Below are 12,481 nucleotides of genomic sequence, written 5' to 3'. Positions count from 1 at the left end.
TTGGTTACTAACTATCCAACATTTATCTGGGTACCCCCTGGAACCCACTCAAGGACCCCTGGGGGTCCCCGGACCCCACTTTGAGAACCATGGGTCTAAACCACAGTCCTTACCTGCAGGGTGACGGGCACGGCGGGGGACAGTGCGGGGGACAGCAGGTCGGCGGCCAGCAGCAACGTGCACTGCAGCACCGCCAGCACGGCCACCAGCGGGGGGCGCTCCAGCGTGGGCGGCAGCGCGCTCACCTCCACCACCCGCAGGGACAGCAGCGCCAGCGCCGCCTGCGTCCACACCAGCAGGTGCAGGGGCAGGTTGTAGAGGGCGGTGACCGCCGGCCGGGGCATGAGGTGGCGGGCGCCGTACGGGTCGATCAGGAAGAGAGCCGCCCTGGAATCGGAAATTCCAAGATTTAAAAAAAATGTTTTATTGTCACGGAATTCAAAATTTACTTGAGTAAAAGTACTAAAGTATCTACAAAGTAAAACATCTACAAAGTAACTAGTTCCTTAACTACCGTAATTTTCGCACTATAAGCCGCACCTGAATATAAGCCGCAGCAGCTAAATTGAATGATTTGTACATATATAAGCCGCACTGGACTATAAGACGCGGGTGTAAAATCCCTAGATTTAGGAGGTCCCCTAGTGGCCGTTTGCTATAAAAATCCATAGATAAGCCGCACCGTTATATAAGCCGCAGGGTCGACAAATGGGAAAAAAGTTGCGGCTTATAGTCCGAAATTTACGGTAGTTACTTTGTAGATTTTGTAACTTAGAAATCCAAGATATGTACATTTATACATACAGCATTAAAAAATCACACCCTGTGTGAAGAGAGTGGTGCCTTTGATGAGCCCCGTATTGATGTTGTCATCAATGTTTGTTTATTGGACATAAACCCGGACACACGGACACACAGACAAAGTCAGATATAGGAGTGGTTGGCACCACTCAAAAAATATGAAGATAAAAACGTCTAACCATGAGGTCACCGGGGGCACACAGTAGATTTAGACAGTATTTTGTGGCGTGAAGATTTATGAAGAGGCACACCATGGTCGCTCATTAGCTATGAAGTACTGTAACAATAACAGTTCATTACAGTAAGGACATGTAACCCATATGGAATATGGTGTCACTAATTCTGTGTTATTTTATGGTGTCACAGATGCATGTTGCTGTCACTAAAGGGTTAACTTGAAATGTACGTCAACACCTATACACATGTTGACCAGTAGAGGGCGCATCTGCGTTGTCACTCCATTCATTCTTCACTGATCCTCTCTAGAGTGAAGACAGACAGAGAGAGCTCCTGCCTGTTTGTTAAAATATAAAGAATTAAGCTAAAATTCTGGTAAATGCTTAACCAGAGTTGCAGTCTATGAGCAGTAAACCAAGTGCTGCTTGTGAGAGCCCGGTTCCAGTGACGTTTTACTGTGTTCTGGTTGCTGAGAACTCCAGTAAGTTTGTTGTTTAGCTTAGCATGAAGGAAGCCATCTTGCTAACAACAATGAGTGGATTTTGTCAGATAGTCCTTGGGCCAAACCCCAAAATCTCACATATCGCTACCACCTGGGATGGCAAATTCTAGTTGGGATTTTTTTATTCCTATACATCCCTAGATATTATTTTTGTATGATAGACCTTCCTGAGGCCCAGCTAAATTGGGGTTATCAGCTGCTAAAGTTACCACCCCCCATTGAAAAATGGCATTTTAGACACATGTGCATATCTTGGTATTGGCTCACGTTCAGGGCATATTACAATGTTTTATATTTTATGTTTGGTATCATTTTTAAGGGGACACTTTGAGCTTTCATTCGAGCCCTTTGGTGACTATGTATGATAAGTACAGTGGTCACTGGAGCTCTTCAAACCTTTAATAACCTTTTTTTTCTCACAATTTCCGCCTAAACCATATATTTTCTTTTAGTTCTGTGGCATCAAGAAACATCAGAGACACAAAACACAACAACTGGAATACTGACATGACCCTAAGGATTCAGGAAATGTATAATTTACCCATAGTATTTCATTCTGGGGTGGTAATTTTCAGCCTTATCTTAAACAAGCACTTTTTATGAGAAATAGACCGGTCAATAGGCATATAAGAAAGAGTACCACTAAACCTCCCTAAACATTGATACAAAAGGGTTTTCAATTGATTCTGGTACCTTTAGGCATGCTTGAGAACATCCCAAATATCCAGGAAAATATACTTAGCAGAAAGGCATAATTTTCAAGATGCCATCCATGCAGTTCTGGGCAAGAACCATGCAGTGTTTTGCATTCAGTACAAATATGTAATTTCTGCCTATTGTAAAAAGGAGACCACTTCTAGGAGAGGAGACTGCATCTATAGCTGTATGAGACCACTGTACTGTATCTAGAAACCACTGTACTGTACTGAATATATTGGAAGTGGTCTGTAGACCACTCTACTGCATCTGTAGACCACTGTAGTGCATCTGTAGACCACTCTACTGCATCTGTAGACCACTCTAGTGCATCTGTAGACCACTGTAGTGCATCTGTAGACCACTCTACTGCATCTGTAGACCACTCTAGTGCATCTGTAGACCACTCTACTGCATCTGTAGACCCCTCTACTGCATCTGTAGACCACTCTACTGCATCTGTAGACCACTGTAGTGCATCTGTAGACCCCTCTACTGCATCTGTAGACCACTCAACTGCATCTGTAGACCACTGTAGTGCATCTGTAGACCCCTCTACTGCATCTGTAGATCACTCTAGTGCAGACCACCACACTGTATCTATTGCTATCTGAGACCACTTTACTGTATCTAGAGACCACTGTATTGTGTATATATACCACTGTACTGCATCTATAGCTATATGAGACCACTGTATTGCATCTAGACCACTGTGCTGCATCTATATCCCACTGTACTGAATCTATAAACCACTGTACTGCATATATAGACCATTGTACTGCATCTAAAGACCACTGTACTGCATCTATAGACTAGCTACTGTATCTATAGACTGCTGTACTGTATCGATAGACCACTGTAGTGCATCTGTGTAGACCATGTAGTGCATCTGTAGACCCCTGTCGTGATCTGTAGACCCCTCTAGTGTGTCTGTAGACTACTGTCTTGATCTGTAGACATCTCTGGACACTGATACTGCATCTGTAGACCCCTCTACTGCATCTGTAGACCACTCTAGTGCATCTGTAGACCACTCTAGTGCATCTGTAGACCACTCTACTGCATCTGTAGACCACTATACTGCATCTGTAGACCCCTCTACTGCATCTGTAGACCCCTATACTGCATATGTAGACCCCTCTACTGCATCTGTAGACCCCTATACTGCATCTGTAGACCCCTATACTGCATCTGTAGACCCCTATACTGCATCTGTAGACCACTGTAGTGCATCTGTAGACCACTCTACTGCATCTGTAGACCCCTCTACTGCATCTGTAGACCACTCTACTGCATCTGTAGACCACTGTAGTGCATCTGTAGACCACTCTACTGCATCTGTAGACCCCTCTACTGCATCTGTAGACCACTCTACTGCATCTGTAGACCACTGTAGTGCATCTGTAGACCCCTCTACTGCATCTGTAGACCACTCTAGTGCATCTGTAGACCCCTCTATTGCATCTGTAGACCACTCTACTGCATCTGTAGACCACTGTAGTGCATCTGTAGACCACTGTAGTGCATCTGTAGACCACTCTACTGCATCTGTAGATCACTCTACTGCATCTGTAGATCACTCTAGTGCATCTGTAGATCACTGTACTGCATCTACCGAGCCTTTGTGGCGACATAGTCATGTTAAATGTGCTTTATATATACATGTTTAAAGCTGTGTTGAGTTGAGATGCAGTATAGTGGTCTATAGATACAGTACAGTGGTCAATGTATGTGGTCTATAAATGCAGTACAATGGTCTATACATGCAGTACAGTAGTTTATAGATTCAGTACAGTGGGATTGGATGCAGCACAGTGGTTTATAGATTCAGTACAGTGGGATATAGATGCAGCACAGTGGTCTAGATGCAATACAGTGGTCTCATATATGCAGTACAGTGGTCTCATGTAGCAATAGATGCAGTACAGTGGTATATATACAATACAGTGGTCTCTAGATACATTAAAGTGGTCTCATATAGCAATAGATACAGTGTGGTGGTCTAGATACAGTACAGTGGTTTCTAGATACAGTACAGTGGTCTCATACAGCTATAGATGCAGTCTCCTCTCCTAGAAGTGGTCTCCTTTTTACAATAGGCAGAAATTACATATTTGTACTGCATGCAAAACACTGCATGGTTCTTGCCCAGAACTGCATGAGATAGGCATACATTTGGCATGTCTGTACAGGAGAGGCTTGTAGGTATCCATGTAACCCATTTCCATTCACATATATTGAGGTGACAGCTCAAGGGACCATTTGGAAAATGGTGATGGTCGTTTTTCCCTCGCCAAAATGTTGTCTTAACTTTGAATCATTAGGTATTTAGCCCCCTTCCCGACAAGGTAGCATGACAAGGTTGGTCCCATTGGAAACCTGAGGTTGTCTGGAATCAAATGGTATCTCTATCTTTGGGCTACGTCTAAATTTGAGTGTTCCACAGTCTCCGACAGACAGTCTCGCCGGCGTTCCAGCCAGCCATCCCGCAGGTCTCATAGGGTTAATAAAACATTGAAAAAAACACACTTGGGACCACTTTTTTTCTTGGGATCATCAAAATCCCAATATTAGAGGTCCTATGGATGCCAAAAATCAAAACTAGAAAAAAAAATAAGCAGTCGCGCGTGGACCCCTCCTAGGGCCTCTACTACTTCAGCTTTGATTCCTGAAAAAAATGCTCCACCACCAAATAGGCCACACCCACTTCATCAACTACTTTAATTGGACACAGGTTTGTTTAATTTATAAAAAAAAGGAGCAGTGTGATGTCCAAAAAGTGTGTTATATAACTTTTAATATGTTGTTGGCTATGAATGAAAATCCGCCTATAGAGAAAAATAACATCATGTCAAAAAATATAAAAAGCTGCTCCTATGGAAAGTCTATCATATTTTTATTTACTTATATTGGCCCAAAAAACAATTTAGTATAGGTAAGGTTTTGCCAACTTTTTGGTAGTGATATCTCGTCTGGCCCAAGGACTAAGAGAACAACACATAGTGTTCAGAATTCATACTAAAACCAATTGGAGTAATGTGATGTTGTTGGAGAAAGTTTACATTTTACATTTTGATAACTTTGTATTATTTGTGTTTATCAAAGAGATGTTTTGCTTAAAGTTACTGTGTTCAGCCCAATACAGTAGAACTTTATTCATGTCATGCTGCTAAAAGGGAACACTTTACTCATGTCATGTTGTTAAAAGGGAACAATTTATGCATTTCATTTATTTATTTGATACAGTTAAAAGTGTAATTCATTTTATTTCATGTTGCTTAAAAAGTGATCATTTAAGTTTAAAAAGATAAAAATCCTTTACTGGATGTCATTTATTTCATGCATTTATGATGTCATGTTTGAAAAGGTGAAGCTGTTAATAATAACAATTAATTTGGTTTTGCCAATTAATACTGATGTTCAAGTCTAACAGACTTAAGGAGCACAGTGTGAACTAGAGTCCGACCGATAGGGATTTTTGTGACCGATACCGATAACCGATTTTAGAGAGGTTTGGATTATATCGGTCACCGATAACCGATATGCAACAACCGATATTGTGAATTTTATTAGCTGGAATGAAAATAGGCCTTTTCTGTTTTTGTTTTTTTTACATTTACTCAAGTACAGTACTTAGGAAATGTTTAAGTACATTTTTTAGGTATTTTTTTTACTATTATTTATATTTAGTAATAGTAAAGTATTGGAAAGTATTTCCAATTTTCAACCCTTTTACTTCTACTCCACTACATCTCAGACTAGGCAAATATTATACTTTTACTCCACTACAATTATTTGAAAACTTTAGTTACTAGTTACTTTGTAGATTAAGATCTAGAATATTATAAACAAAACACACATTAACCACTTCAGCCCTATATACATTGATTTCTGCCATTTGAAAATAGCAGATTTACAAGCTTGTAGATCTGCTATTTTCCAAAGATTTTTATCCATTTGAAATCTTGTTGAACAGGACATTCTGCATAATGAGTAGTAGCCTACTTTCTGCTTTGTACTTTAAGTCAGAGTCCTGCAATCGTTTGACGGGTGAAAACGGGTGTAAAATATACCGACGGGCGGTTCTGAAGTAACTAAACGCGGGTAGGTAACGTTTTATTGTGAAAATCAGAGAGCCCTGTCTCCGCGAAAACAACGTCACTTGTGTAACTTAACACAGCACAACGGCATGGAGCACGCTGGTCAGTTATCTTAACTCACAAAACACATTGAACATCCTGTTAAACCTTCAAATTAAAACCATCTGAGACGTAAACAATGACACATGCTTACTGCGTATGTGCGCGTTCGCACGTGTGGCTAAAGCTCGCTCCTCCGTCTTCACTTGTACACTGAATGTAGCTCTATTGTTGAAGGCTCCTATGCTATCTATCCTTTTCAACACACTTTTAAACTGAGCTGAGTGACTGTCTGTAGGCTATTTACATTTTACTCTGCATGTAATCATGGGTAAACGGGCGGACAACACGTCCATTATTTGACGGGCGGACGCGGCGGTTCTGGTTCGTATTTTGAAAGGATCACGGACAGGGTGAAGGGTGGGTCTACTCTGCAGATCTGATTATTGACGGGCAGCGCGGGTTCTCAACATTGGACCCCTGCAGGACTCTGCTTTAAGTAGGCCTACATTTTGATACCAAAACTTTTGTTCTTTTACTTTACAGATTTTTTTTAATTCCGGACTTTTACTTGTAAAAGAGTATTTCTGTATTACAGTATTGATACTTTTACTTAATACGCAAACCCGCGATGGAGACAATTAATTAATTAACACTACAGCTGTGGTGGTGTTGTTTTTGTTTGAGGCATAACAAACTAAGCCAAAATGACGACGCTAAAATAGAAGTGAGTATAGACCAATTATTTGTTTACTAACATTGAGCCTGGACGCACAGGTGATTGTTTCACGCAATCAATTCCCAACCTGTTTCGGGGTGCACTGGTTTCAGCACACCCCAACCCCCTCTTGTGTGTGTTGGCTAGTGAGACGCGTCCTAACGAGACCTGATATAATGGGTTTCGTTGCGCGCATACTGGCTGCACGCAGCCAGTATGACGTCGTCTGTTAAGGGGTCTATAGCCTCACCTCAGCCTATCATTATTATTATAGGACAATCCACAATTATTTATACTGGCATATTTTGGGCTGAACCAGTCATCAGATTGAACTAATTTACCGTCGCATCTGGGAAAAGTATCCGCTGGTTGAAGCTGCTTTGGTCGACCGTCGACGATGTTTTTGTTTGGTTTGCTGTGTTGTGTAGAGTAGTAAAGTATGGTAGGCCTACTGAAAGTAGCAGATCTACAAGCCCAGCGCGCTCTGCTGGACAAAATATATAATAACACCAGCAAAGTGCTTTTTGAGCAAACTTTTTTTTTTTTTTCATATCGGTCATATCGGTGAGAAATTTCACCGATACGATATGATCCGATATAACCAAATAAGGCCATATCGGGTACCGATATATCGGTGACCGATATATCGGTCGGACTCTAGTGTGAACTGAACAGTATTCGTAATTCATATCCATGAGTAATGGGTTTAAAATGAGTAACTGATTTGATTTCTAAAAGAAAAGTTAATATGGTACCATATGGAAGAGATATAACAGAAAAAGAGTATTATAACTGATTCTTTCTATTCTGTACTGCTATGTGCAGATTGGTTTTTGTGATCCTGGTGGAAGTTTGGTTTCAAACCAAGCTGAGTGAGATGGCGAGCTAACCCAGTGAGAAACTGCCTGCAGAAGGAGCGTTTGGATGCAGTGTGGCCAGCTGCATTGGTTCTGAGATTCTGCAGAGTGACTGACTGAACTTGACTGAGCTGACTTAACTGACATACATCAGATTCGCAAGTATTGAACTGAATCAGGATTCAAAGGTTCTCATTCTTTGGATAAGGAATACAGCACACACCAGTGTCTGTATTACTACCCGGGTAGATCTCATACAAAGACAATTTAAAGGACATTCCTTCCATTTTTATTTTATTCTGTTATTGATTTTCCAAACAAGAGAGCTCTATTTTATTTTATTTTTGGGGGTTACATTTTCAATTTAAAAGCATACTGTTGCATGCTTTGTTATATTTTGTATTTGTGTAATAAATATGCCAGCAGCTGTTCTGTGTTAAAAAGTACTGAAGTCTCCTCGTGAGTATTTCACCCCTACTGCTCAGAACCTAGAACTAGTCCAGTGAGCCAGCCTCTACTATACCAGAGTAGGGGCGCTACAGACACTATCTGAGTGACATGGTCACTGTGTGAACTCCTATTATTTATTTTTGTCCAGCATGATGCAAGCACTGCTGAGAGTATATACTGTTGCACATTTTGTTCATCGTTGATGGCTTTTTCTTTTGAGTGCAATTCTCTTGCCTTGTAACTGTATCTTAAGCAAGCTGCTGTGTTGCCTTTGGCGACTGAATTTCCCTTGCGGGATCAAAACATTTGAACAAAGTAGCAGGTATGTTGTGCTGGCTGAGACTGATGGCCGCCAGCGGTGGGTAGTGCTGTTTTGAAAGTTATTGGGAGGGTGCCTTGTTTTAGGACAGGTGTTTGATATGTGTTATCAAGTTTCTGCTCAAGGTGTGCTAGATTTATAATTAGCAATGCAGCTTGTCTGTAAGTTCACTTGTTTGGTGTTTGAAGGCAGACAGATGTCCTCTTTGTTTCCTTGTGTGACAAAGCATTGTCTGTGAGTATTCTTTGTATGTTTATGATTATGTATATCAAATTAATGTGTATGCTATATTTGAATCCAATTGATGATGTTTTGTTGTAATTGTATTTCAGTTTTACTCTTGGATTTTGAGTAAAGAGACTGAACGCCTGATACTCTTGTTTGGAGTTATCTTTCTGCCTAACTGCGCCTGTCAAAGCAGTGCGGGCAGAACATATGTACCTTACTGTAGTTAGTTAGTGCTTAGACATAAGGTGCATGTTAAAAGAAGACAGAAGCAGGTGCAGTACTGTACAAGAGTACCTTAGGCATCAATAAAAGAAGAATAAGGTCTGCACACTGCTAAAATAAGCTCCACTGTTTGTTTATTGCTTCAACGTTTCGATCACAGAATCTTTATCAATTCTTCATCAAGAATTCCTGATAAAGATCAGTGAAGATCAATGAAGACCAGGGTGTGGACCTTTATTCTTATTTGACGTTCTGTCGCTTGTCCTGCAATTCTTGGCATTTGGATGTGCGTGCACTGTATCCACATATTATTGTTATTAAATTATCCACATATATTTAATGTATCCACATATTATTATTCATACCTTAAGCCTCCGGCCAGGAACAGAAGTGTGTTGGCCAGGGCGAGGGCTCCGCGGTGGGGACAGTTCATGCCGGGGGACAGGGCCAGGCCCAGCGCGGCTCCGGCGAACAGGAGAAGGAAGAGGCTGGCCGAGCCGTAGACGTGCAGCTCCCAGGCGAACGCCAGGGTGCGGGACAAGTCGTCCCAGTGCAGCAGGGTGCCGTTAGGGGAGGGCAGGGGGGTGGGACTGGGGGTGGGGGTGGGAGGAGTGACGGAGGCAGGGGGGCGTCCCAGCGGAACGGAGCGGTTCTTCTGGGTAACGACGACGCCGGGCTGGAAGCTGTCCCCGTGCCCTCCTCTGCCAACTGGCACCACCATGGTGGAGGTGGTGGTGGTGGTACGGGACGGAGTGTTACCTGGGAATAAGAAACACAGCATGTACTTTAGCTTAGTTTAGTTAGTTCAGCATTCTGAAATGTGATGAAGCCGGAATTCTCTCTCTGCAATGGTCTTTGTTTTATTAACCCATTGAGACCTGAAGCCGATTCTACATGTCTCCTAAATCTCAACAGTATTCTGAAAAACGTATGTTTCTGTATCAGTGGTGTTCCATCTTTTTCATGTCAAGGACCCCCAAAATTATATGTATTTGGCCGCGTACCCACATCAAAATATTTAGTTCCAGGGACCCCCAGAAGCAACGATTTGAGTTAAAAATGTTCGCTTTAAAAATACATATATTCAAAGATTTGCACACATTTTCACGATTTTTCAAAAATAGCAGATCTACAAGCTCGTAGCACGGCACTCGGTGCCGCGCTACCACAAAGGCACCACAAAAAAAAAACATAGAACAAGGAACAATAAAATACATTACAATTACAACTAAGCATACAGTACAGTAGTAGGCCTACATCATTACGTTAAGTCCCGACCCCCAGTTTGGGAACAACTGGCCTGGATGTAAAGTTGTAAAGCTACAAGTATTTAAGGGCATTGTGAGGTGGTCTCCTGTTTTGCATGGATTTTTGCCTTCTTTGGAACCCAAAGGACTCACCACTTTTCTGTGGCACTTATTTTCATTACATTCAAAGGCCACTAGAGGGAAGTAGTGGACCATAAGACCCACGTGCGTGATGAAAACTCATGGTTCTGGGTGTAGACATAATTCAACATTCTCAAGGTCACAATCAGCTATTCTGTACATTCTCAATTAAAGTATTTGCTGTATTTATCTTGTTTGCTGTAAAGGTGTGTAAGTGTCGTGATATTATTTTTGTTAAAACAATGTATTTATTTTTTGTTAAGTTTAAAGCTATATTCTGACAGTAATCAGAATTCAGAAATAGGGGTCTCCACCGTCTCTCCAGCTCTTTGGTCAGCAGAAAATACATTTGCTGGTGCCAATTTCAGCCAATCAGGAGAGAGTACCATTCATCAGTTTCTATAGGCTCTATGCACAGCAGCCATATTGGACAGAAATTGGGCCCCTTCCGTGCTTCCTTCACAGGTTTTACCAATGATACTAATGAAGGCTCTGTTCCATTTAGTGTAGCACAGTGGTTCTCAAACTTTTTAATTTCAAGGACCCCCATAACTCTGAGAGTGTACAAATGGAACCAAATGGACCCTTAATTTGTACACTCTCAGAGTTACACCCCCTCAAGGAACCATGAGGGTCCCTGGACCACAGTTTGAGACCCACTAGTGTTTCTAGTGGGCCAACATGCACAATATCAGCACCCTGCCCCTGTTTGACCAGAATGGAACAGAGCCTTAATTAGTATTATTGGTAACACCTGTGAAGGAGGTAAGAAGAGGTACAATTTCTTTCCAATATGGCTGCTGTGCATAGAGCCTATTGAATAGTGTTACAAATGTGTCTGTTCAGTGAGTGACCCCTGTTACTGAACAGACACTCTATACTGTAGCAATGATTACTAATGATAACTATCAGAATAGAGTTATTTTGCACGCACGCACACACATGCACGCAAAAATCCCTTACTGCACCTCTTTAACTCTCCACCCATCCTCTCTTTCTCTTCCTGCTAGTCTCCCAGTATCTCCCAGGTGAGTACATGTTCTATACGTTACCTCTTACACAAGACACCTATACTGCCCTGCCAAGGTAAAGTGCAGTAACTACGAAAAAAAAACACTGAAAAATGGGTTTAAAAGTGATTCAACTGGTCAGCCAAATGAGATATCGGCATATAAGTGATATTACACTAATTTTGCATCTGTTCTTGAGGTAATTGTTTATCCCCCAAAATCACAAAGGCTAATTTGACCTTTGGGATACACAAATAAGTCGGCGTGTCCAAAAACGTAGTTACTGCACTTTACCTTGGCAGGGCAGTATATCCTACCATTGAGATGGGAGCGCCAGATTTAACCATTTAAAACCCTGGCCTGTACTCTATACCATTAGTTCTCAAAGTGGGGTCCCAGGGAGACCTACATTTGTGAATATAGCATCACAATCCATTTTAACCACTTTAACCATATTATTTTATACTTTGGCTGTTCAAAAGTAGTAGATCTACAAGCTCTTTGGCACGTCACTTCGTGCCGCACTATGAGCTTGCAGATCTGCTATTTTTGAAAAATCATGAAGATTTATTTGAACTTTGAATATTAAAAGCAAACATTTTAACACAAATCTTTGCTTCAGGGGGTCCATGCATGGCACGAAACAATTTCAGATGGTCTGCGGCCAAATGCATATCATTTTGGGGGTCCTTGACATGAAATAGTTTGCTATAGGCCCACTCTATACTTCGCGGGCCGGAGTCCCCCTGAGCTCCATACTATGTCCCCTCCTTTTTTGGGGCGGTGTAGCCGCCCCCTATAAGTGAGTTTTGGACACCGACCAAAAGAATTGTATACCCCCTAACCCTTCCATTGTTAATGCAAATTGATACTTTTGCAAAGTCAGCCAATCACATTACAGCTAGTGTCATCACCACTAACTGTAATGTGATTGGCTGACTTTGCAAATTCAGGACTGTGATTGGCTAGCGAAA

At 41.7% G+C, this 12,481-nt stretch overlaps 1 protein-coding gene across 1 annotated transcript in view; it reads right to left on the bottom strand.

Annotated features, from left to right (window-relative positions):
- Positions 1–12,481, bottom strand: part of LOC311054402 (uncharacterized protein) — a 55,832-nt gene that overhangs the window by 8,418 nt on the left and 34,933 nt on the right. The window contains exons 5-6 of the mRNA XM_084070345.1: positions 9,475–9,868; positions 114–387 (exon numbers count right to left, since the gene is read on the bottom strand). Of these exons, the coding sequence (XP_083926471.1) occupies positions 114–387; positions 9,475–9,868 (668 nt within the window). The remainder of the gene's footprint in view (positions 1–113; positions 388–9,474; positions 9,869–12,481) is intronic.

Source organism: Gymnoscopelus microlampas, assembly GCF_963454915.1.
Source record: "Gymnoscopelus microlampas genome assembly, chromosome: 10".
NCBI classification, from domain to species: Eukaryota; Metazoa; Chordata; class Actinopteri; order Myctophiformes; family Myctophidae; genus Gymnoscopelus; species Gymnoscopelus microlampas.
The sequence above is the reverse complement of the archived record's forward strand: the minus strand, read 5'-3'. Positions and strand labels throughout refer to the sequence as shown.